Raw genomic sequence first — 24,825 nt, 5'->3', positions numbered from 1 at the left:
GTAGCATGATTAATTCAATAATTTTGATTACAGCTAGTAGTTTTTTTTTTTTTTTTTTTTTTTTTTTTTTTTACAATAAAGGCAAATGAATTAATGATCCAGTAAAATAACTAAGCTAATTTGGCCCCTGTATCAGTTTGGCAGGATTCACTGCCACAGATTCAACAACTTTTTGTTTACTTGAATCTTCATTTTTTCGGTTAATTAATGTTCAAAAAATTAATCAGTCATATTCATGATTCAGATTTTAATGCCAAATAGCTAGGCTTTCTCGGTCAAAAGGGGTAAACATAAAAACTCGAAAATAAGAAATAAAGAAAAAAGAAAGAAAGAGTGAAAATAAAATTGAAAAAAAAAGTTTTTTAAAATCCCCCTTCCAAATTACCAGTAGGCGTACTGCTCCTGGTATACAGCGCAGAGTCTTATCTGCAAACTATAGAACCAACCAACCAAATCTGGTTTAATCTCGACATCTGAGAAAGTCCATCTCTTAACCTTCAACATAGCTAGGCTTCACATTCGCTTTAATTTTAAATAAAAATAAACCAGTTTGTTCAAAGCCCTTCAGTCGTTTACACAGATGACCCCAACTATATCAGCTACGACTGTGCATATGTTGCATTCGCCTAATGCCGTTTCATTATTTGCGCATTTCTGCATCTATTTACAAATATTAAGCACAGCTCACTTATCTGTTATGATCTTGTAAATGTCACCACGTGGCCGTTGTTTACGATTTGTGTTACAGTAAAAATAGGTCAAGTAACGTAGTTAGTATCCTATATTTCATCTATTTTAGTCCAGTATGTTTAATGATTTTTGTTGTTGTATGAGGTTGAACGCATGGGATTCCCCCTTGAAAGCAATAAGTCAAATTTCACTGAAGTTTGACCTCATTGATGACTTTCTACTCGACTACTTTAAAAATTAATAAATAAACCGTAAATGCAAACAATAACTAATAATAGACCTACACAAAAGACTTCCAAGAAATCGGTCGTGGACTTATGGCGCGAGACAATTCCTGGAACCATCGCCTTATACACTGTGTAGGGTCCATTGGTCCGTTTTCTGACCAATCTCTTTCGAGTCGCAGACACAGAAATTAGTTATTTCTCTAAATTTTAAACTTTTCCAATTCGCTCTAAATGCTTTTCACGAAGGATTAGTAGTCTAATTTCACAATTAAAAAAAAGACCAAGTCATTTTTATTATAAATATTTTTCTGTTTATTTTCAAAATGAGTGAAGACGTAAGAAATCAAAATATAGGCCTATATATTCCGAACGGCGCTTTCAACAAAAGAGAACAGTGTACATACACGGTAGTAGGGGAATAAAACATCTGTATACTAAACTCTGATAAATGTTGATTCGCTCGGCTGTAACCTACGACGACTAATCTTGTACAGGATTCACGGCCGATTATCTCGGCGGAGATAGCGAGAGACACTGTAACCTTTCGCCCCTACCACTTGGACTCGTCCAATCATCATGTGTTCCATGTACTGCACTCTCTCACTCTCACAACACTGACGATGGCTTTCCTGTATCAGGCCATCCTTCTGGTCGCCGACTATCCAATATTAACAGGGATTTTCACCATTTTCTGTGGGCTTTTTATACCGGTGGCTTATTTCCTCACGTCAGGCTTCGCACCAAGCCCCTTTAAGAAAGCGACGAGCAAAAGAAAGGGCCCGGCGCGTCTGACAGATCGAACGTCGAAGGATAAGATATTAAAACAAGGTAACAGTGTTGTAATTAGCATCATATTGCATGTGTTTTTTTTTTTCAACGAGTGACAAGCGCAGCTGACGGATGTGGTGTAGACATGTGTGACTTGGAGATAAAACTGCTCTTTCTTTGACGAAATTATACTGCATGTATTGTACACGTCCGTGCCACATGCATGGCATGTCCCGTGCCGCTTTAAGTGCAACTTTAAATAACCCGTAGCTGCTACAGTATCCGATCTCCCGTTTGCGTACATAATAAAATTTTGTGGTTCATTTACTCAGACATGCTAACTGGTGGATGTGATAAAGATTCAATAGTCAGATCTAGTGCCAGTTCTTATACAGATGCGATAAATATACATGAACGTATTTGTAGCCTATTTCGTATTTGCTACCGGGCTTTTTTCGTCTTGCCCCGTACTGTTACTGAACGGCTGCACGTTATTAACTTGAATATCAGTGCAAAGTCTACGCCAAGCACACATTTGTGGTCGATATATGTAAGAACAGCTGCATGCTTCATATTGCTGAACAGCATGGGAAAGTATTGGCATTGATCAGAGCGACAAAAAGACGAGGGGGAATTTTTGACCTAGAACTGTTTTTATATTGATCCCTGATGTTTGTGTTTTTGTTTGTTCTTTTGATAATAAATATGTAACTAGATAGATGTGAGTTGTTGTCCCAGAATGAGTGAGTGTAGTAAATAAATAACTTAAATTGGCAAATAAATTACTTAATGGGTTAATAATTAACAGCAAACTACACAAGTAAACAATGTTAGGAATGAGATATAAAATGAATATATGTATAAATGCTGGAAGAAATGAATCCATAAATATTTATATAGATGCAGAATGAAATACATGCAAAGACTCATTTATATCTATGTGTTGATCGATCCAAAAAAAAAGCAATTTTCTTTTTAAATATGAAGATGAGTAATCAGCTGTCTTGATCTGAGCACAGCAATGAGCCCGGAGGGAGAGAGAGCGTTAAATGAACCCTGTCGAGTTATGGATAGAAGTAGACATCTGTGCTTTTATTTCACTGCAATCAATAAATGGCAAGATGGGAGGTGAATTTTTTTAATGGTTTTTTTCAGCACTTTTTATGTGGCCCAAAGTGCTCTATTTTATTTATTTATTTATTTATTTATTTATTTATGTCTTGGAGGAAGAGACAATATGCAAATGAAACATCCGTTTTTGTGTGGCTAAAATACTGTTTTGCCTTTCATTTGGCAACCCTTGTCTCTTGGCTAAAAATTAACAAGTCTCACATTTGTATCTGAAGGAGAAACCATGGAGGGTTTTTAATGCCACATTAAGTGAGTTATGCTGAAGTTAAATTGCCTATTAAGGACCATTTGCTACGCAATCGGCATTCTTTTTTAAAAACTATAAATGTATCTTACCCCAACACCAACAGTCTTTCAAGATTTATAGATATAAATTGTATATATAATCTTTCTTAAAGATCTGAACATGAAATGTGCTATCTGATGGATCAGTGGTAGTATTTCTTTGCCTGCCCAGTAATAAACAATCTTTTCCCTTGTTCCACGCAGTACCAGAGATGGGAATTTTCCTTCATTGGAAGATCTCCTTTATTTGTTTGCAGATCAATGCTAAATGAAAGATTTTATGTGCTCATATGAGAAGTCTTTGTTTTAAGCTCTCTCTGCCCCAGTATCTGGGCTCCCCAGCTTGCTGATGCCTATGCCTATGAATACACGCTGTAAACCTAGGGACAGATGATTAACTCAGAGTGGAATTATGCTAATTACCTAAGGGAACTTGTTCACAATAATTAGTATACAGCAATTAATAAGTGTACGGTAATAAATCTGAAAATTCAAACCCCTTTCTAAATATATTTTTGTAAGATTATAAGGTCTCATACCAGTAGATCTTAAGTGGATTCGATGTGGCCAGAATTGAGTACATTACATGGCCTAATTGTCAGAATATGTTGTGACTTTGAAATATCTACATGTAATTAACATTTAGTACAGGGTAGTCACACTTCATATCTCTCTGTCAGAGTACATGCCAGCTTGCACTTGTATGTAAAATCTTGTTCATCCATCTGCTACATATTTTGATCATACCCAGTTAAATATTGCTTAATTACTGGTAGATAATATCGTAGCATGGGTGTATGTAGTTTGATATTCCTTTCTGTACAGTTCCTGTATTATTATTATTATTATTATTATTGACAACCAATAAAGGGTTGGATAAATACAAAGGCATAACGACACAGTCAAATAAAATCACTAGTTGATAGAAATGAGAATTTTGATGGATATAATTAAAAATCATGATAAAATTCCAATATATACTTATTAAAAAGAATTAAAAAACTGAAAGAAACATTTTAAAAAAATGTTTGTCCTCTTAGGTAAATGGCCTTCCAGATGACGTCTGGATTGGTCTCTCAGGGAAAAACCTTGGAAGGGAAGAATTTGTCTAAGACCCCATTCCCATAGATTTTAGATCGATCTATCCCTATGGGAAGTCTCACTAGATTACTGTCAGCTTAGCCGGCTTAAGCCTCTGTCCCGCCTACTAAAAGCTGTAAGGAGGTAATTAACTATGGTGTGCGCTCGGCTGAGTGCAATTTAGGGTGAACCTTCAGGGAGTTAGGTCGATCTAAATCTTAATCTCTGGATCGCTCTAAATCTCTGGGAATGCACCCTAAAACTCTGCCATTTCACCTATTTCAGGTTCCTTTACAAAGAAAATCTCTTTACAAAATCAAATAAAAAATTCAGCAAGATGTAATCAATTTCAGGTTTTGCTACAAAGAAAATCCCACAGAATCTAGATGCCATTGTGATCGGGAGCGGAATCGGTGGTCTCTCCTCAGCCGCCATCTTGTCTAAGGCAGGCAAGAGAGTTCTTGTCCTGGAACAACACGACCAAGCTGGCGGTAGCTGTCATACATTTCACGAAAAGGGGTATGAATTTGACACAGGTAAACGACAGAATGGCAGGCTTATATTTTCTTGTATTGTTTTTTATAGTATTGTATTGTGTTGTATTACATGACTGTAGCTTTATAAAGCTACATGTATTGGCTAGATTACTTCCTTTTCACACAAACAATACAGTTTTAGTCAGATCATAATTTATGTGACTTAAAAGGTGTTAGGCAGTTATGTGTCACCTGTATATGTCTGTAATACCAGCAGTTTATCACTTCATTATATCTACCATATATTTGCACCTCTCCCCACAATATATACATATATATACACACACACACACACACACACACACACACAACAATGCCTGAGAGATTAAAACCTAATCAGAATTCTTATGTAATAGTGAACCTAATCTCATGCAACATATGTACATCCTTGCTGTATACATGCACAGTACAACGTGTGACTGATTTGTATCATTCTGTCGCAGCAGTGAGACTGTGAGGGACAATAATGCAGTATGCCCATTTACAATGAGTGTATTCATGTGATAATATCGAATATTTAACTTTTTTCTCACAAGTTTTATTATTTTATAAATGAAGAAACTGAAAGGTGTTTTTTTTCCAAAGAACTCGTGTATCTGGGGCTTTTTAAAGACTAATTTTTTTCATGCAGTGTGCTGGCTATATAAAATCACCTTTGGAATTTTGGCCTTGAAGCATATTACAAAAGAATTACTGACAATAGTAAAGGTTGTAGGAAAATTATCCGAGACCTACAGAAAAAACGCAAAACACCCCAAGATGGCTGCATGTTTGTCCTCAATATTTAAGGCAGCTGAAAGGATAAACAGAATATTGCGGCCCATTTTTTGAAACCCTGCCTTTTCTGTAGTCATGTAACTATACTGTTTATAATACCTCTGTCTATAATCTCTCTCATTATGTCTATAATCTCTCTCATTGCCAGGTATTCACTACATTGGGGGCATGCAAGATGGCAGTGACATGAGGCTCCTTCTTGATTACCTCACAGACAACAATCTAGAGTGGCACAAGCTGTCAGATACCTTTGATTATGTAGGTATTTCATGTGGGAAAAACCAGTGAGGAGAGGGGAGGGGTCCTTATTCCCTTGCTTTTACCATAAGCATCTTGAAATGCTTTAGCATTTTTATCAGTGTGATATTTGGATTCCTCACGATTAGAATTAATATAAAAAAGCATGAAAGTTTCAAAGCAGTGGGATGTTAGCACTAATTGTGGCCGTCCAAATGATGGCTGGACAGTTCAAAATGCTACATGTAGGTAATTTCATCTTAACTGGCAATGATCATTCAGCCAATGATAGAGAAGGAAATGGTATAAATTTTCTTTTCTTTTCTTTCTTATCTTAATAATGCTGCCGAAGGATGATTATAACCCTGTGCTCTCTTTGTCACCATCGATATAAATAATTGTAGTAATGTATCTCATATAAATGGGATTGCATAAGCAGCATTTTCTGTATTCATTTGAAGGGCAAGTTGTGAGCTTGCTTTTTATTAAAAATAGGACAAGAAATAAAGATTGGTTTTGAAATATCATTTTCTTTCCAAGACCTGCATGCACACAGTAAATTATATGCTTCAGGGCGTGCAGAAAATTCACACAATATTCACAATGGGATGTTTACATTGCATTCATAGTAGAATAACATTTTTATTGAATGCTTTGTTTACATACATGGCAAATTTACAATTTATTTGTACATGGAAGATAGGGGCATGGGTCTTTATTGGTAAAAAATGTTAGATTCACATCAAATAGCCTTGTGTATGAGAAGGTGCGATATAACAAGCAGAAATAATTAACATGTTTAACATATTGACTAAGGGGACATCCATTTTTATCATCATTTTCACAAGTCTACAAAGATGAGACTTTCCAAACCTTCCCCAGCCTTCAGAGAGTACAAGGTGCAGGTTAAAAACCTTAGCCAGCACACCCCTTTGGGTGAAAATCATCATTTTTGTTATATTTCCAAAAGTGTACAGAGGGCACTTACTCTCTTCTCCCCCACCAGAAAATGGTTTACAGACTTTTAAAAATGATGATAAAATGGTTGGCCCTTAAGAGCTTGAGCTAAAAAGTCTGGTTCAGTTCCTCAGCTTCTCATATTGATCGTGACATTGTCTGCCCTTTTCAGGTCCATGTGGATTCCTCCAAGACTCGGTCGACCAAAATCCCAATAGTTGGTGGTGGGTTTGAGGGCTATAAAGAAACACTGCTTCAACATTTCCCACAGGAGGAGAAGGCAATATGTGGATTTGTTGATCTATTGGAGGCAAGTTCTACTTACCTGATAATATAACATATATATAAATTATCCTGTTTAACTGAGTAATACTGAATATTGTTGTGATGTCTTATATCGTATACAATTAATTTTACCACCAAATGAGCAGCTATCGCGTTTATTCTAGAATCTATGCTTGTCATCAGACCACATGGACCTTTATAGATGGCTAAACCTCCGTAATAATCTCTTAAGAGGTTTGAGATTATTACAAAAACCAAACTTTTAGAAAAAAATGGGCTAACTTTGAATGTCGGAATGGATTTATTAAACAATTGGCAAGTGTTGGAAAAATCGTCATTTACCCAAGAAAAAATCCATTTAATTTTGGCCAAAAAGAACACTAGACTCCCCTTTAAGTTTTCTGGGGTGAACGACATGCCTTTAATAGTTTTTTCAATTCAGGAGGCCCGTGCATACAGTTGGCCCTGCGGCATCCTCAAAATGCTGCCCACCTGGGTGTCTTGGCTGCTCATAAAATCAGGACTCATCAATAGGTATATTTTGCTGACCCAAAAGAATACATTGGATGTTATCCAGGGGCTCACAGACAACAAAACACTTCAGACTGTCTTTGCGTATGTCTTCGCAGACTATGGTGAGATACTGTTTCCATGTTAGTAATGACCGACAATTTATATATATATATATATATATATACTAGTATATATATATATATATATATTTTTTTTTTTTTTTCCTGTAAATTGCTACAATCTAATACAGGGCAATTGTTATTACACCTTGTTATACACTGACCAATATTTCAGATGATAAATTATGTTGTATGTATGTATGTCTTAAATGTCATCGGTATGATTAGAAGTGATTTTCAGAACTTACTTTGCACACTTATGATTAGCCAAATTCTCTTCATGCTTTCTGCACCTAAATTCCCACTGTTTTACTGATTTGGGCATGTACAGTATGTAATAACTATTTTATTCTAGGGACTCTCCCGAAGTACAGCTCCTTCTTTACTCATGCTACGGTGCTGAACCACTTTGTGAAGAACGGTTCTTACTACCCAGTAGGGGGCACTAGTGAGATCGCCCACTGTCTCATCCCCACCATAGAGGAGTCTGGAGGAGGGGTGCTGGTGAGGGCACCTGTCAGTAAAATACTCTTAGATTTGGAGGGAAAAGTCACAGGTGAGATGTTAATTCAAGGAAATTATGCTTCCAGTCTGCACCTTTGCCATGTATTTTTCATCAAGATGGTCTCATGGAAACTAGTGCGATGTAGAGAATGTGTGTGCATGTCTGTGTGCATATGTATGTTGTATAGTTGGAGGTAAAGTTTCTGAACAATAGTACTGAAAGTAAAATATTTGTGGCAGAATTTTAAATGTCAGTGAAGTAACCTATATGAATTAACAGTATGACCGTGATACCAATTAATGCCATAAATTGCAGTTCAAATAAATTCTGATTTACAGCAAATTTTATATATATATATATATATATATATATATATATATATATATCAGTTTGTTACATAACAGATTACACTATATTATCTATAAATTAGATATGATGAAATTACACAATTAAAATAGTTTAGATATTATAAGCAAATCAAATAAACTAATAACTTAAAGGGATAATAACTCTTCGTATGAAATCTGTATTTCACAATAAAAACATTGTGAGTTACTCATAAAAGTATAATATATTCTGTTTTCCCACAAAAACGGCTGTTATAGCTATTATTCTGATATCTGAGCTTGTCTTTAGACCACGTGACCTCCATTGATGGCTATACTCTGTTAAAATCTCTTAAGAGATTTTAACAAAAAACCAAACTTTTTAGAAAAAAACCAGGGACTAACTTTGAATGTAAAAATGGATTCATTAACCATTGGTAAGTATGGGAAAATTGTTGTTTACTCCAGGAAAATTCATTATTTGGCCGAAACGAAGAGTTATTATCACTTTAACGAAGTGAAAACTGAAATTTGTCTATTTTTTTCATTATTTTATGTGTATATCCACATGTGGCACATAAGTATCATTCTTGGTTTTACCAATAAGCTTAATATTTTCAATCAACAGTAGGGTACCAGGTGTTTAATGAGACCTAGACTACTGGTAGATATTAATTAGTATGCTGTGCAACAACAGGTATCTTATCATATTGTTTGATTTGTCCGTCAGGTGTGTGTGTGACAAAGAATAAGGAGGAAGTGAACATCTTTGCCCCTACTGTGATCTCTGATGCAGGATTATGGAACACATTTGAGTCACTGTTGCCAAGAGAAGTAATGCTCAAGTCTAGTGAGTTTATTTTCTTCTTCATTCCTTTTTGCTTCATACAATAATATATATATATATATATATATATATATTATATATATTATATATATAGAATTTACTTCTGGTTTGTTTCGTTAATTAATATTTTGCATACTTTTTTTCAATCATCTTTTTTCTTTCATTCCATTCACTCAATGTTCAAATAATTCCTTTGTTCTATTGCTCATTTACTGTGGCAGCTGTTCGCCAGTTCAAGTGGCAAGAAAAAAAAAAAACAATCAAATTGCATGGGTGCCTTGACTTTTGAAGACTGTTCCTATTTATTTCAAGTTCTTATTAAGGCATGTTAAAACAGAAGTAGACAACACATGCCAGTAATGACATGTCCAATGTTTTGGGAGCCAAAAATATCAGTTTTGAGATCCATGCAGCCGGCCCCCTGCATCCCATACCATATTGTTAGACTTTTTCACTTCATGGCAGTCTCGTCCCTGTTGGTCCTATTTCTAAATTTTCTGTTTCAGAGTACTACAAGCCACTGAGAGATTTAGCTCAAAAACCTGGTGCTACGGCCATGCTGCTGTTTGTTGGTCTCAAGGGGACGACTGAGGAGTTGAAGCTGTCTCCAGCGAATCATTTCATCTATTCAAGGTAAACAGGATTTTGGATTATTTAGAACCGAGACACTAGTTAACATGTAGATTTCAATAGGAATTATACCCATATCTACCTGTTTTTTCACCAAGTTGGTAGGGTGTGTATTATTGATCTTAGATAAAGGATAAGGAAGTACTTGGTACTGTAACGGTGAGAGGCGATACAGCAGCAATGTAGTACATGATGTAGTGGCTGTTTGACAGGTGCTTTTCTTTGGAGCTCTCATTCTTGAATACTGGCTGGTAGCAAGTATTGATGTTTTCATCATGCAGGGATAATAATGGGACTATATTAAATAGATTGATAAATAAATAAATACATAATAATTAATTTTAAGTGAAATGATATAGTGATAGTAAGATATAATAAGATAAAATTTAAATGAGAATAAGTGTTGAAAAGATGAAACCATGATTATGGTCAGGACTTACAATAATAACAATAATGATAATAATCAATTTTGCAACTAAAAATTGGATTGTGCATTCACTATATAAGAGGGATAAAAGTAACTAAAACACATTAAGACATTGTTCACTAAAAAACTTAAAAGATTAATTCAGTGATGAAATGTTTAATCAGTCAATAAATTTAAAGTGTTTCAGTTTATGACCTTCCAGACAAACTTAAATATTTAAGGAAATAAATCATTGTGCCCAATTTGTACAGATTCTGAATTTGATATTCCTCTGTGAGCAGTCAGATTATTTGGTGACATTAATTTGGCTCTTTCCGATTTGTGATAACCATTTCTGAAAGCATTTTTTTTTCTCTTACCTCTTCTTAATTATCACTTGATTGTGGCAATATTGATTACCAAGTCTTCAAAAATACTAGACTTCATGTTGATTTTCCTGCCTAGTATTTAATGATAGGAAATGTTTTAGGAAATGGAAAATGTTCATCACGAGTCACTAATTGTCAGTGAGTATCTGGAATTAGTTTAGTTTTCACTGGGCTAATGTAGTGTGGTGGGTAAAAATCAATGCCAGAGAAGAACTGCTGAGATCACCTTAATATGCTGCAGAGATGCTATTTCATACTGTTATTGATTTTTCGCTGATCTGGAGTACAGTATCTAACAGTTATTGTCATCATTTTTATTTTAATTTATTTATTTATTTATTATTGTAATCAAGGAAACATTTTTACAGTAATGTGTGATGTTCAGTTTGATTTTATTTATTTAGAGAATTTATTTGTATGTGAAAGTAGCACTCAGACTAGATAAACTTAGCATTTTCTTATGATTTCCCATCACAGGGTTTAAGACAAATTAATGAAACAATATTGATTGAAGTGAGAACTGTTTGCTATTTGGACCCAATCCCTTGAGTGCAGTTCAGCTGTAAAGGTTAAAGTATAATGGGGTTCAGGATTGTTTGTAATAGCTATGTTTACATAAAGGATGTTTTTATCCATATTTGTTGTAGTGATGATGTAGATCGCAGTTTCACAGACTATCTAGCCATGACAGCCCAAGAAGCCTGCACAGCCGAGACCCCCATAGTGTTTGCATCTTTTCCTTCAGCTAAAGATCCAACTTGGCAACAGAGATACCCAGGTAAACTATTATAATAACTATTATCTTGAACCTAATGATTCCATCTGATTTGTGTGTGTGTGCATGAGAGAGAGAGAGAGAGAGAGAGAGAGAGTACAAACAACGACATCAAACAGTAGCATAATGATATAGAATTTGTATGAATTAAAGTTTATCTTTGTGGGAGACATTTTAAATATTTCTAGATTTCAGTTTTAACACATGGAAGTAGTTTGACTAGTAGGTGTTTTTATGTGCTGGAAAAGCATTGTTTAATATAAAGGCATGTAGAATGTGTTAGGTGTGACAGTTCTCAACACAAAACACATTGACTGGTTCCAATGAAAATCTCTTTGCCCCACAATTATCCTGCTGCTTTCAAATCCTAAAACTAATTTTCTTGACACCTTTAATAATTATATCCACACTACCCAACGTGGGAGTGGTGTTGGTATGTTTTTCCTTTTAACTCTAACTAGAATCTAGATAGCTTGTACTGGGTGACTCACGTTTACGCCATACCATGAGAAATAATTATTAATCATAGCCAATAATTTTCTCAAAATTCGAGGTTTGTTTGAAAATGACAAAAATGATAAATTATTTCAACTGTTTTCTAGGTCAGTCTGTTTGCACTGTGATCACCCTGGTGAATTGGGAGTGGTTTTCCCGGTGGGAGGATCAGAGGATCATGCACAGAGGGGAGGACTACGAAGGCTTGAAGAAGAAGTTTGCTGATCAGGCATGGGAGCAGTGTTTGAGGAAGTTTCCTCAGTTGGCAGATAAGGTAAAATACAGGAGGTTATTTTTTATTTTTATTTTTTTTAAGTTTTAGGCTATGAAAAAAAAGAAGAAAAAGTAATTTGGAAAACAAATTATAATGGTTTGAAAGATGAGCTAGTTTGAAAGATAATACATTACAAGTTGATATAAATTGATAAATTTGAATTTGAATTGCACTATAACAGCTGTAGTACAAGTGTGTTAGATGCATGCAAATTTGAATACTGCTACCAGTTGTTTTTCAGATAGAAATCATATTACAGCAACTTTTACTACCCCCCCCCCCCCCCCCCCCCCCCCCCAACTGGCTTTCTGTAAGACGTACCATACATTCTTCACACCTTGTATCCTAGGTGGAGTATTTTGACGTTGGCACTCCTCTGTCCAACAAGTTCTACTTGGGTACTCCAAGGGGTGAGATCTACGGACTGGAGCACGACTTCTCAAGGTTCTCACCTGAGATGACCTCTCATGTTAGGGCACAGACAGATATACCAGGCCTTATCTTGACTGGTAAGTTGATGGGGAAACAGCCAGGGTGTCATGTTAAAAAGGTCATTCAATTTTCTTCAAGTTATAAACTTGTGAGTTGGATGATGAATTGCGTAGCAATAAATAAGTTAAGTCATTGTGTGTGAGTAATAGAAAATGGGAGTCATTTATCTCAAAAATGCATGTGAAATCGATCTCTCTCTCTCTCTCTTCCTTCTTCCTTTGCTTCAGTGTAATCAGATTTAAAATTTCCTCAATTCCCACATTATATAATTCAGGTCAAGATGTCTTCTCCTGTGGGTTTGCTGGCGCTCTGTTTGCAGGCATCCTGGCATCCTCTGCTGCGCTGAACAGGCTGGTGTTCATTGACCTGATACTCAAAAAGCAGCTCTTCGGCCAAAAGAGAGACAAAAAAGAGATCGAGTTGGAGGAATGAAGGCGCACTGAAACAACGAGAAATGGGTAAAGACATTGTATAAATTAGTGAGAAATGAATGGACGAAGAAGTAAAGGATAAAGGTGGTTTGACAGAAGAGGAAAGTTTAGAAAAAGTGTCTGTTAGTTTTGTAGGAAAATTAGGCATAAGGAAAAATCAGGCATAAGTGGAGAAGAGAGATAATGGGAGTGAAAAGAAAATATACAAGAGGAAAAGATGGAGAGACAAGTGACTAGTATTCCTCTGTTGGTGCTCATTTCTTGTTAAATGGTGTCTGCCATCCTCTTTGGGGCAACTCAATTGGACAAACACAGATTGGTGCTTTTTTTTTATTTTCACTTTGCGATATTTAAGCTTGTGAAAGAGATTTTGTCCCCCATGGATACTGATGATTTTTTTTTCTAACAATGTATTAAGTATTACGTGAGAGCCAAACTTTGTTAACTCAGATTGCAATAATTTGTTGATAGAATTATTAAGTGCTCCAGGAATCTTTGTAAATTTTGCATGTTTGTGGCATGTGAGAGCCAAACTTTATTAATTCAGATTGCAATAATTTGTTGATATCATTATTTAGTGCTCCAGGATTTTTTGTATATTTTGCATATTTGTGGCATTGAATATTGTTTGTGTTATTGGTTGTTTGCCATCTACAGTCATGTTTCTAGTCAAGTGCTGTCAGTTACGCACAATTACGTCAGCAGGCCAGTATATACATAGAGTGATACACTGCAATTTCAGGACCGCAAGAGCCCTACCAAATGCCTGTAGTCGTAGAACTGAAGCCAGGCCAGTAAAATATATAAATTTGTTTGGTAATATATATATACTAGCCACAATTTCTTCCTTGGGCCAATGAGATTCCTGTGTTCTAAAGACTTTATAGGTTTTGACTCGGACTGAAATTACTTCAAAGGAAACTTTCTTAATTGCACCAGACTGACCTTGGAGTGAAGGTGAAGTGGGTTACAGAAGGATTAGACCTGTTTGTTTGGTGGTCTAATCTCAATGGAATGGCCTGCTGAAGCATGTTGTGCTGAACTGAGTGGAACCATCTTAATTAGAAACTCCTCTTAAAAGGCATAGAGTCTCAGTTACTATTAGGTTAATTACCAAGTTGACATAGTTTTTAAAAAAGTGCTCAATTTTCAAATTTTCAAATGTTAAAAAGCAAATACTAAACTTCAGGTAGTTGAACAGGAGATTATTTAACAAATTTGAAGGGTTCTGGAGAACACTTAGTAAAGAAAGTCTTGCCAACAGTGTTGTGATTTATAATAATTATTGTTTGGCACATATGACAATATTACTGTTTCAGTATTTGTTTTGTGATACTTTTTGTTATATTTGTAGCTATTTATGGCACCGTTATTTTTTGTTTGTTTGTTTGTTTTTTTTTGTATAACCTGCTACATATGCAGACCTGTCACATACTGAGTTTGTACATATATGCATATTGTTAGGATGTCTAATTATACACATGCAATTTTTGTTCACGTTGTGACATATGCTGTCTCACCTTTGTTATGCAAATATTTCACAGAATTTGAAAATTTAATGATACTCAACATAGGCAGATCAAGAAAGAGGAATCTGCTCCATCTACACCAATTACAGAATCGTTAATTGTCCCCTCCCCTCCACATCCTCCAGTTTTTCAAAAAGGTGTGAAAACCCAATCTTTTTGTCTACCCCCTCCCCCCCCCAAAAAAAAAAAAAAAAAAAAAAAAAAAAAAATCCAGATATTGTTAGAATATGAGTGTGATGGTACAGATCCTTCTGGACTTTCGAAAACAACTATGGAATATTAGGGTAAAACTTAAATGGGGATATCCAGGAGAGGGGACTCTGGTATCATATGACCTCTTTTCTGGTCTCTCCTATGAAATTACCAACTACATTTATTAATAATGTCAAAGAGCCAATTTTGAATTGATATAGATCTGTTGTTTGCGCTCAGGTTTTCAGTGCCATTTTGTTATATATTTATGTATACTGTCTTGTAAATATGGACACATTGTTAAGACTATGCTGAGTGACACAATGCCAGTAGTTGAAGCACCAAGATGTTTTCATATTTTAAAGAAATGATAAGCCAGATCTCTGCTGGCGCTTAAATGAGAAAGGTTGTGTTTTTCTTTAATTTATTAATTTTCCTCACTCTTGAAAGATAAACGCCGAAAAAAATGACTATGTACTATATTAAGATGCGTTTTTGTTTGATATGCAACTTCAATGATACGTTTTGCAATGGCTTTACTTAGCTGGCAAACTACATTTTTATTAAAACAGCAAATGTTAATTTTTATAGCAGAGTCCAGAAACCATTGTCCTTCCTTCAAAAGAACCAAACGTCACACAAAGGTAGATATTCGCTAAATTTTTGCTTTTTTCAAGGCTGTTTCCTTGATAATGAACATGTTGATTACATTGTGCATATTCTAGAAAACATCATTAGCATTTGTATGTTGATTCACTGTATTTTGAACTTTGGCTGTCTTGTAAAGATGGCAAGTACAACATGGTGATCACAGCAGTTGCTGTGCTAACAGGTCATATAAAACATAGGATAGTGCTTTAAAAACGAATGCTGATCTCACACTTGGGTAAATTTTCCATCACATTGCCACTATATTTGTTTGTAAGTATTGTATGGGAAACTTCAAAATGAGGTTGTATCACTTAGCACGGTTTTGATGATGAATTTATATGTTTTTCTGTTCGAGGTCTAATAATTTATATTTGCAGTATTTATGACATGTTATTACAACCCGGTGAACAAATCACGTTGGGACCACGTGGCTACCAAGTGACTGGTAAAAACCACGTGGTCGCGGCATGTTTGTGTTTACTGGGAAGGAGGTTTGCAGTTACTGGCACCTACCTCCTAAGTTAAACTTCTCTGTAATTTTTTCTTTATCAAAAAAAGCGCAAAAATTTATTTAAAATTATGTAAAGTGACTTGTCAGTGATATACATTTATACATTGAGAGCTATTCACATCGGAATTGTAAAACCAGACCAAGAACATATGCGTACATGTAGTGTGAAGTGATGACGTGGGCTTCTGTTTGGTTATTGAATTCCACTGAATCACCAAACTCAGGCCTACCCAACTACCAGACTCGGCACCGAATGATCCTCAAATTCACCGGTAGATCAGACCACACTACCCGTTTTCAAGGTGTGTGTCAGATCGCATTACACAGTATCATACCCTGAAAAAATGTTGAGTGGTGATGCAATGCTTTTCAACCCCGCTGAGAATCGTCACTATCACATCGCGTACTAGGCAAGAGCGGTGTCGCGTCTGATACTGTGAAATGCGTACTGATACACACCTTGAAAACGGGTAGTGTGGTCCGATTTACCAGTGAATTCAGGATCATTCGGTGCCGAGTCTGGTAGTTGGGTAGGCCTGAAACTGCTGCGTCAGTCAGATAAAGGGACCGGTCACGCTATTTCTGTCGTCTTTTATCTTTGTAGATATTTAGAGCATATGATTCAAGCACCTATTAAAGATGGTGGACTCGTTAACAATGTTACGCGAAATTTACTTGTAAAGCGAACTAGTTGAAACAAAGAAACCTGTTAAAAATGTCATCTAAATAAAATTTATTTGGGATATGGAACTACGTGTAGGACGAGACAAGGGCGTGAAACGATGAAAGTACTGAGTCTTAAAAAGAATTTGATGGTCGTTCTTCGCGCCGAATCCCTCTATACCATTCCTTGTGAATTGGACCAAGAATGGAATAACCTTTTTCCGTGGAAGACCCTTTTTCTTAATCGTAAAAAGTAGTGGTTATAACCTATTATGGTATCGTGTATTCTTTTGGCGTTAACAATGTCTATACCATTGACAATATACCAACAACAGGGGCTTTTTTCTGAATGAGTGAACATTTTTACCCTTTTTGTTGACACAGCTTGAGAAATGACGTAGAACCTAGCAGCAAATCAAATTTGATCCAGTTAGCCCGCTGAAGGCTCAGAATCATAGGATGTGGTGTACACGAGAAGGCGGCACCATTTTTGTATTTGCATGCAGTATTATTATTATTATTATTATTATTATTATTATTATTATTGCTATACTTGGGAGGTATTGACATCGTTCACCTGAGTGGGTTTAAAAGTCACTGATTGGTTTCGGAATGGTTATTTATTATATTGTGTAATTGTTTAGTTGTGTTTTACTGTGTTAACATGGCATTAAAGGATCGTTTACTGGGACCCTCTTCACAAACGTTAGTTTTGAGCTTGGCTTTAGACTGCTAAAATTATTGTAAGACCGTATCACGAACTATCGGCCCACAATAAAAGTCAGCTGAGAGTAAAACTTGCTTCAAGAGGAGCACAATTTGCTCTTTGGGATTTATCTTTAAAACTGAAAAACGAAGAAGCCTTAAATATTCTTTGTGAAACGAAACAGTGTGCTGATGTTGACATCTGTCTGAGCAAAAAAAGGATCTTTGACTTATTTAGTGAAACGCAGTCCCAGATGAGTATGTACTACATGTTACTGCACCGTTTAATATGCATGAACGTCGCTGAAATAGAAATGGGTTGGTCAAGAATGCCTATATTATCGTGACGATACACTTACTGTTACCTTGCGTTCGCAGATTTAATAAGAACTAGTCGAAGAGGGTTGCTTCAGAGCAAGTTGTGAACCTCAAGTGAAACAACAATAAGAAATTATGAAATAATGACAAGTTTAGTGTTCCCAGTTGTTCTTTTGGGTTCGCCCATTTATATTTTATGCTGAAATTTCATTATTTAAAGCTGATTTTCATGTTTTTGTCTATCTTCATATATTTTAAGCTCTGTATCCAAAAGGTTTTGAAAACATTTTACTAAAAAGTACATAAATCATCACATCCTTTAAAGATGGATTTGAAATAATTTTTGTTACACCATAAGTTTCATTTAATATAACTCGGAGAAATAGCAAAATGAAAATCGTTTCATATTAACCGAAAAATATTATTTGAACGAATTTTTTTCTGCTTCCTTTCTGTGCTGTAAATAAAAGTGGTCGATGAGCAGGTAAGACAAGTAGACCAAATTTACGACCAAAATTTGAAGATAGGTGCCGTCTAAAGCTCTTTAATGGCTGATCAAGTGATTAATTCAGTTTATACCTTAGCATGTCGACTTTATTTGAGTCGCATAATAAACTAGTAGAAGTTGTTTACATGCATTAATGGCAGTCCACGCTCCACCGACGCTCGGTTCAAATGTACCACAAAAATGACGATCAGCAATACATAATTGTCACATTGATCACCGATAGTAAACTTTTATGTACAGATACAGATGTGTCTGTTCATATAGCTCTCACTTGCGTCTGTTGTCGCCATCTGCTGTCGCTGTCGTCATGCACTTGCAATGATAACACGATAAGTGGAAAACTTTTGTCTTCAAACTTACAGAACTGATGAATATTAATAAAATACAGGTCAAATTCGAAAATCGGCATGATCGGGCCATTTTGTTTTCAAAAGTTATGCCGTTTTTCGCTTTTGTCAACATATTCTATCCGCCAGTATACAGATAACATGAAAACTGTGTCATATTTTACTTTAAAACTTGCAGACCTATTCATATGACTAATATACAGATCAAGTTCGAAAATTATCTTGATCAGTTTAGTTTTGGTGAGGTTATGCTTTTTTGTATGTATGTGGTTTTTTCCTCAGATTCGATCCCTAGGCAGGTGAACAGTCTCGTCATTGAATTAGATATGCTAAAGTGTTCTTTTGACATTTTCTTCTTAACAATATTGTTAGTTGATTACATAAAAATGGTGATATATCTGTTTTTGTGTATTGTGTAATAAAATGTAAAAATGGAAATAAACTCATATCATTGCATTTTGTCAGATCCAATCCTTCACTATGTTCAGTCTCAGAATGGAGCAAATTGAACATTTAAAATTGTTTTATTGACATTTTTCCAATCTCAGCAATTTTGTCAGTTGATCATAAGAAAATGATAGTAAAATGATCATTTTGTGTTTTGTAATAATGTTGAAATGGAAATAAACTCATTTCAGTACAGTTATCTCTTGTTTACAGTTTGGCATTTTAAAGCTGTGACTTTGAAGTTCCATGGGCCTGAAGACCTTTGCTAGTAATATTTTCTGAATACCCGCATTACCTGCAGTGCATAAAAAAAGATTGATGGTGATTATGCTATATTGCATCAAAATTGAAGAAAAGCCTATTTTGGGCACTGACCATTTACGAAAAACCATGACACTATACTCAGGCATACAGAAATGAAAAATAGGACTAAAATAACAGCTTGAGATGGAAACCAGTCTTATGTTACTGGAAAAAATACAGTTTTGTGAACATTTTAATTTTTCACATTGTGGCATTTACAAGGTTTGACTTTGAACTTCCATGGGCTTGAAGACTTTTGTTTGTTTTCCGAATATCCATGATACTTATATTTTATTATTAAAATTAACGGTCATATGCTGTAATATTGTAATATTGCATCAAAATTGAAGGAAACCTTTTGGGGCTGCCATAATGACCATAAAACGAAAACCATGTTACTTATGATTCTCTTTACTGTAAAGATTCATAGAACTGAAATGCAGCCTAAGTTGGAAAACCAATCTGATGTATTCTCTTCTGGAAGCATTGCAGTTCTTTCTGAAAATTTCATTTTTCACATATGACTTTTAAGTGTGGAACTTAAAACTCCCACAGGCATGAAGAAGAACGGAAATCAAATTTTCTAAATGTCCATGTTATGTATAACCAACTTGATTGGATTATGATTTTTTTCTTGAATTTATTTATTTATTTAATTATTTATTTATTTATTGAAATTATCATTTTTCTCATTCTAGCATTTTTAAGTTGTGAACTTGAACTTGCATGGGTCTGAAGCCTTTTGCTTGTTAACTTACATCGGTATTACCTGTTGTGCATAATTAAAATCAGTTGTTGACTTTGCAGTTACAGTTGAAGCATACTGTATAATTGCATCATAATTAACAGTAGCTTTGTGCGTTATTAATTTGTGCTTTTTGTCTGTACATTTGACAGCTTTGCTGCCTTATTCTTTTTTGTTGTCTGTATTTTTGACAGCTTTGCTACCTTGTTTTTAATATATTTCAACGCAAAAGGTGATATGCCTGGTCCCGCATTCGTTCTCGGGATATCCATATTGTGGGTCCAAAAGCTTAGCCTTTGTAGTAGGCGGGTTACCGAAAACCGGAATTCGAACTTTAGATTCTCCGTGCTAATTGTGGTTTGGGATTACCTTGCATTTTTTGTAGAACAATCCAAGTCTTAGTGGAATCTCGCTGACTGCAATCTTGTTAACTGAATGACACGCCAGTAAGCCTACAACCGCAGCTTTTCTAAAGCCGTTTGTTTAAGGAGCCTTCGGTTGGTTTTCCCATTACTTGTGGTAGGAAATTCGCAAAAAGTGACATAGTAAGCCGGTGCAAGAGACAAACCGTCACGTCCAATGGGACACTTTTCTTTACACCACTCTTTAACGTCAGCCAGTGACGAAACGTCATCAAGAATGACGCACGCGCAAATTTCTTCACCCAACCGGACGTCCGGTGCGCCAATGACAACGACATCTTTGACAGCATGGTGTTGCTTGAGGATTCCCTCTATTTCAGCAGGAAATAGTTTAAAAGTCGCACGCTTGATCATGTCATCTTTACGACCGCAAATTGTTATCCTGCCAGTCAAACTCATAACACCAATATCACCTGTACAAAACCAGCCAGTCGCATCAAACGCTTCTCGTGAGGCCTTCTCGTTGTCCACGTAGCAATTGGCGTAGATGGTTGGCGACCGCACGCAGATTTCGCCGCTGGTTCCGCGAGGGACGTCTCGGTGGTTTTCATCGACGATTCTCACTTCTGTACCTTCGTAAATTTCTTCCCCGTCTTGGCTATTGTATGTCTGGTTGCATAGGGTGCCCGCCATCAAACCCACCTCTGCCGTACCTGTTATTTAGACAGTTCTGTCCTTATTGTTTCTCAACATTAAATAACCACCAAAAGTGTTCTTGTGTATTTGTGTGTGCGTGTCTGTACTGGAGAAAGGAGGTGCTGTTCAAATGTTAGCCTATTAAACAATCATAGGAAATTCATGTGTAGTAAGAGAGAGACAGAGAAAGTTATCATACCGTAACATTCTGACACACCTTCCACGTTAGTCAGCAGGCCTTGTACTTTCTTTATGACATCTAGATTAATTCTCTGACCCCCTGTTATTATGTGCCGAAGAAAAGGCAACGAGTGGACGGAGGGATCGAATCGGGAGACAAGATCAACCATGAAATAGTGCATCATCACCGTATGCGTACATTCCTCCCTCTTCAGGATTTCCATGACGAAATCCATGTCTCCACCACCAATCACCAGAGCAGAATTCACCGTCACTCCTGTCCCTCCAAACACCGCCATTCTAAGCAGCGTCATGCTACCTCCCAGCCAAGTCATCGGCCGGTCGTTGAAGAAACAGCTGTCGTCCCCGAAACTCGACATGGCGAGGAAGGGACACTGGTGTAGATACTTGCTATGGGTGTATTGGACTCCCTTGGGTTTACCTGTGGAACCAGACGTGAATAAGACCAAAAGTGGGTCCTCTGGGTTTGGCGCCACCCATATCTTTTTCGCCACGACGTCCTCCCAGTTCTGTCCCTTTCCTGCTGCAAAGACGCTGCTGAGGGTCACAGTGCCCTCCGTGGTGACGTCACATTTTGGACCAGAGGTGATGGCGTCAAATTTGGGACCAAAGATGATGACGTCTTTATCTACGTTCTCGCTTGATTTTCGGGTGAGTATCTTTCTGCATACATCCACCTCTTCGTCTGTTCTTAAGTACATTATGAGAGCACGGCATCTGTATTGCCAAACGTCATCTTCAAGGGTGGCCAAGTTGCTGAGGAGAAGCGCGTTGCAGCCAATACGACACAATGCCAGCTGAACAGAAAAATATTCAATGCAGTTTGGCGCGAAAAAAGCCACGCGATCCCCAAATGTATACCCACGCTGCAGCAGTGAAGCAGCCAATGTTTTGGACTGTTTCTGCAAAACAATAAAGGTAATTTTAAAAAATCTTTAAGTGGTATTCTTTGTGAGTTAAAGGAGAACGCCACTATCTGAGACATTAAATGGCTAAAATGTTAGGTTATTATCCGTTGCATTTTGTTCATTGTTGATTTAGGGGTTATCCATTTTATCATCATTTTGACAAGTCTACAAAGTGTAGTCTTTTCCAGACAGCCTTCCCCTCTTCAGAGAGCAGAAGGCAAAAAGTTAAAATGATATGACTCTTGACAGCAATTTGGGTCATTATTTTAGCATTATTCAATACAATTGACGTAATATTTGGTTGAAACACCCTGCTTCTCTAACGAACCCCCGAAGTGGTCAAAATGCACAGAAAATAACTGTTAGGAAAACGAAATTTTAAAATAAAAAAAAAGACTAATTATCAAAAGCATATACTGGTATGAGCCCGGTATACCTGAAGTTCGGCAAAAGTCAGACATTCTCTCTGCTGCCTGCTCTGGTAAACCACGGCGGCGGTCTTGGTGGGCAGTCGGTCCGCGGTGGAGTCAAAGACTTCCGGCAGAGTGATGTAGGCGGTAGGAGTCGACATCGGGGTATGGTGGTAACTTGTTTTACAGGAGTAAAGTTTTCCCACGCGATCCATATCTCAGTTTGGTTAATTCTGGAATTGAATACATTTTTCGATAAAAAAAATGAAGTCCTTTTAGATATATATAGGCCTCATAAACAAACTAGCTGTTCGTGATGTTAAACCTCGGATTTGTGATTGCGAACGCCGATTTAACGACTCAAACCTCGATATCATGGCCTTAAATAACTCCTGCATTACTCCCGTATTGAAACTAGTTAGGGTTGGGAAAAATAACCAGTATGTAAACAACTTCAGGCCCGAAAGCTGGCCTAATTGTTTGTGCTCTATTATTAGATGCTTGCGACCGTTAATTTTACGTTCGCGCCATGAATTCGACATTTGCGATAATAAAATTCTTTCATCGTAAATGAAGCTTGGGATATGGAATTGGAAATGGAATTGTTTTCGAGCAACATAAAAGGCATACATGTATGTGACTACATATCCCAGCAAACACGTCACATTCGGATCACGTGGCCAGCACGTTGCTACCACATTATAACGTCATAGACACGGATTAACCACGTGGTACCAACGTGACGTGTTTGCTGGGATTCACCACTTTTAAAGCATAAATTATTTTCAAAGTACTTCAGAAACAAAGGCGTCCTAGCGTTGATGCTGGAAGAAAGGGTTTGGGTTTTAATAATTACTGTGAAAAAATTGCGCAAGCATATTGGTCTGCTTGTTTGTTTGTGTGCAGCCAACTTTTTTGTTTCACGATAGCAATCCCGTTTTCTTTAATAAACTTATACAGGCCTGTCTTTATTTCGAACTTAATTTAACCTTAATCTCTTCTTTTGATTTTTGATTTTTTTAATTTGAACTCGTGCTTTTACTTCATCAACCTGGTCCATTTGCTAAATTGCTTAAATTGTGTGCTTAACAAATCGTGTTATTATTGGAGAACAACAATTACTAGCCACCTTTGTACACAAAAGTTGTCAAAAGAGAAAAAAAAACAATAAAAACTCCTCCTCTTTTACCTTTGCCACAAGCCGCAATACTGTAGTGCTCTAGTAGCAAAACGTGCTGCTTTCAAGCTTCACTATACCTCACGCATGTGTTATTAATTTTTCTGAGTTGGTTTTTTTCCAACTGTTTTTTTTTTCTTTTCATAACATAAGTAACGCACTCAGTCATGCGTTTTTTAATGCGTGGCGTACCTGTGTAATTATTGATTCGTCTGACACTAATGTTACATAGGCCTTGGCATATGGAGTGTCTAAGTGGCGTATCTAGGGCATGACGTTTAGAGCTCTCACCCTGTGCGCCTTTATTACCAGTACCTGTATTTAAAAAAATCATTAAAAATATATTCTCAAATATTAAGATGGGCACCATTTCAGTGATTATCGTGGTCACAACTATCTGTGGATACATGCGCACCTGAAAGTAGAAGACATTATATGATACATGCAAATAAATCAAGTTCCAGGCCTCTGTTTATTCAGCTGTGCTGTTGACCTTGACGCAATTTATTGCGTGTATGTACGACTGGGTACAACCTCTCCGTCTCCAGGACCTGGCGTATATCTACTCAATGACCTAGATACAGATCTGCCGATATTTTCAGGACATTGATCTATTAAACGGTACCTCCCTTTACTACAAATTATCCCTACCCTACCCTTGAGAAAAATATACCATTAACTGGTGTGTATACTTACTCTTTATTTACCCTGTAAGTATCCTGTGACTTAAAAACACGCTCGGCTGTCACCTTGATTGGTTAGAAACGATTGTCGTAAAATCGCAACATAATTTAAAAACGAGTGCATTAACTTTAAAACCACATAAAACGATCTTACAGTGCCATAAAGCAAAGAAAACATACATGTACACCATAATCGGTTAAGTATTCAAAACGAATGTCGTTAAATCTCCATAGGGTCCCAAAGAGTAAATAAAAAGAGACAGACAACCTAGACGCGCATAAAAATTTAAAAAA

General features: G+C 36.4%; 2 protein-coding genes across 2 annotated transcripts; one reads left to right on the top strand and one right to left on the bottom strand.

Moving 5' to 3' along the window:
• Positions 1-1,462: 1,462 nt before the first annotated feature.
• LOC106169298 (all-trans-retinol 13,14-reductase) lies at positions 1,463-17,522 on the top strand. Its single transcript, XM_087013187.1, has 12 exons — positions 1,463-1,745; positions 4,535-4,717; positions 5,643-5,752; positions 6,861-6,998; positions 7,416-7,608; positions 7,961-8,161; positions 9,167-9,286; positions 9,790-9,916; positions 11,356-11,486; positions 12,086-12,252; positions 12,602-12,761; positions 13,019-17,522. Exons 1-12 carry the CDS (start codon positions 1,538-1,540, stop codon positions 13,174-13,176), a joined length of 1,896 nt encoding a protein of 631 aa, XP_086869313.1. The 5' UTR covers positions 1,463-1,537; the 3' UTR covers positions 13,177-17,522.
• Positions 17,523-18,848: 1,326 nt separating this feature from the next.
• Positions 18,849-24,821, bottom strand: LOC106169278 (medium-chain acyl-CoA ligase ACSF2, mitochondrial-like). Its single transcript, XM_013548689.2, has 5 exons — positions 24,545-24,821; positions 24,041-24,163; positions 22,698-22,904; positions 21,352-22,255; positions 18,849-21,169 (listed from the first exon to the last, which is right to left on the bottom strand). The coding sequence occupies exons 3-5, from the start codon at positions 22,884-22,886 to the stop codon at positions 20,547-20,549; spliced, it is 1,716 nt and encodes a 571-aa protein (XP_013404143.2). The 5' UTR covers positions 22,887-22,904; positions 24,041-24,163; positions 24,545-24,821; the 3' UTR covers positions 18,849-20,546.
• Positions 24,822-24,825: the final 4 nt, after the last annotated feature.

The sequence above is a fragment of the Lingula anatina genome, chromosome 5 (genome assembly GCF_051362555.1).
Source record: "Lingula anatina isolate TDL-2025a chromosome 5, LinAna3.0, whole genome shotgun sequence".
Lineage (NCBI taxonomy): Eukaryota > Metazoa > Brachiopoda > Lingulata > Lingulida > Lingulidae > Lingula > Lingula anatina.
This window is presented reverse-complemented; position numbering and strand designations above follow the sequence as displayed.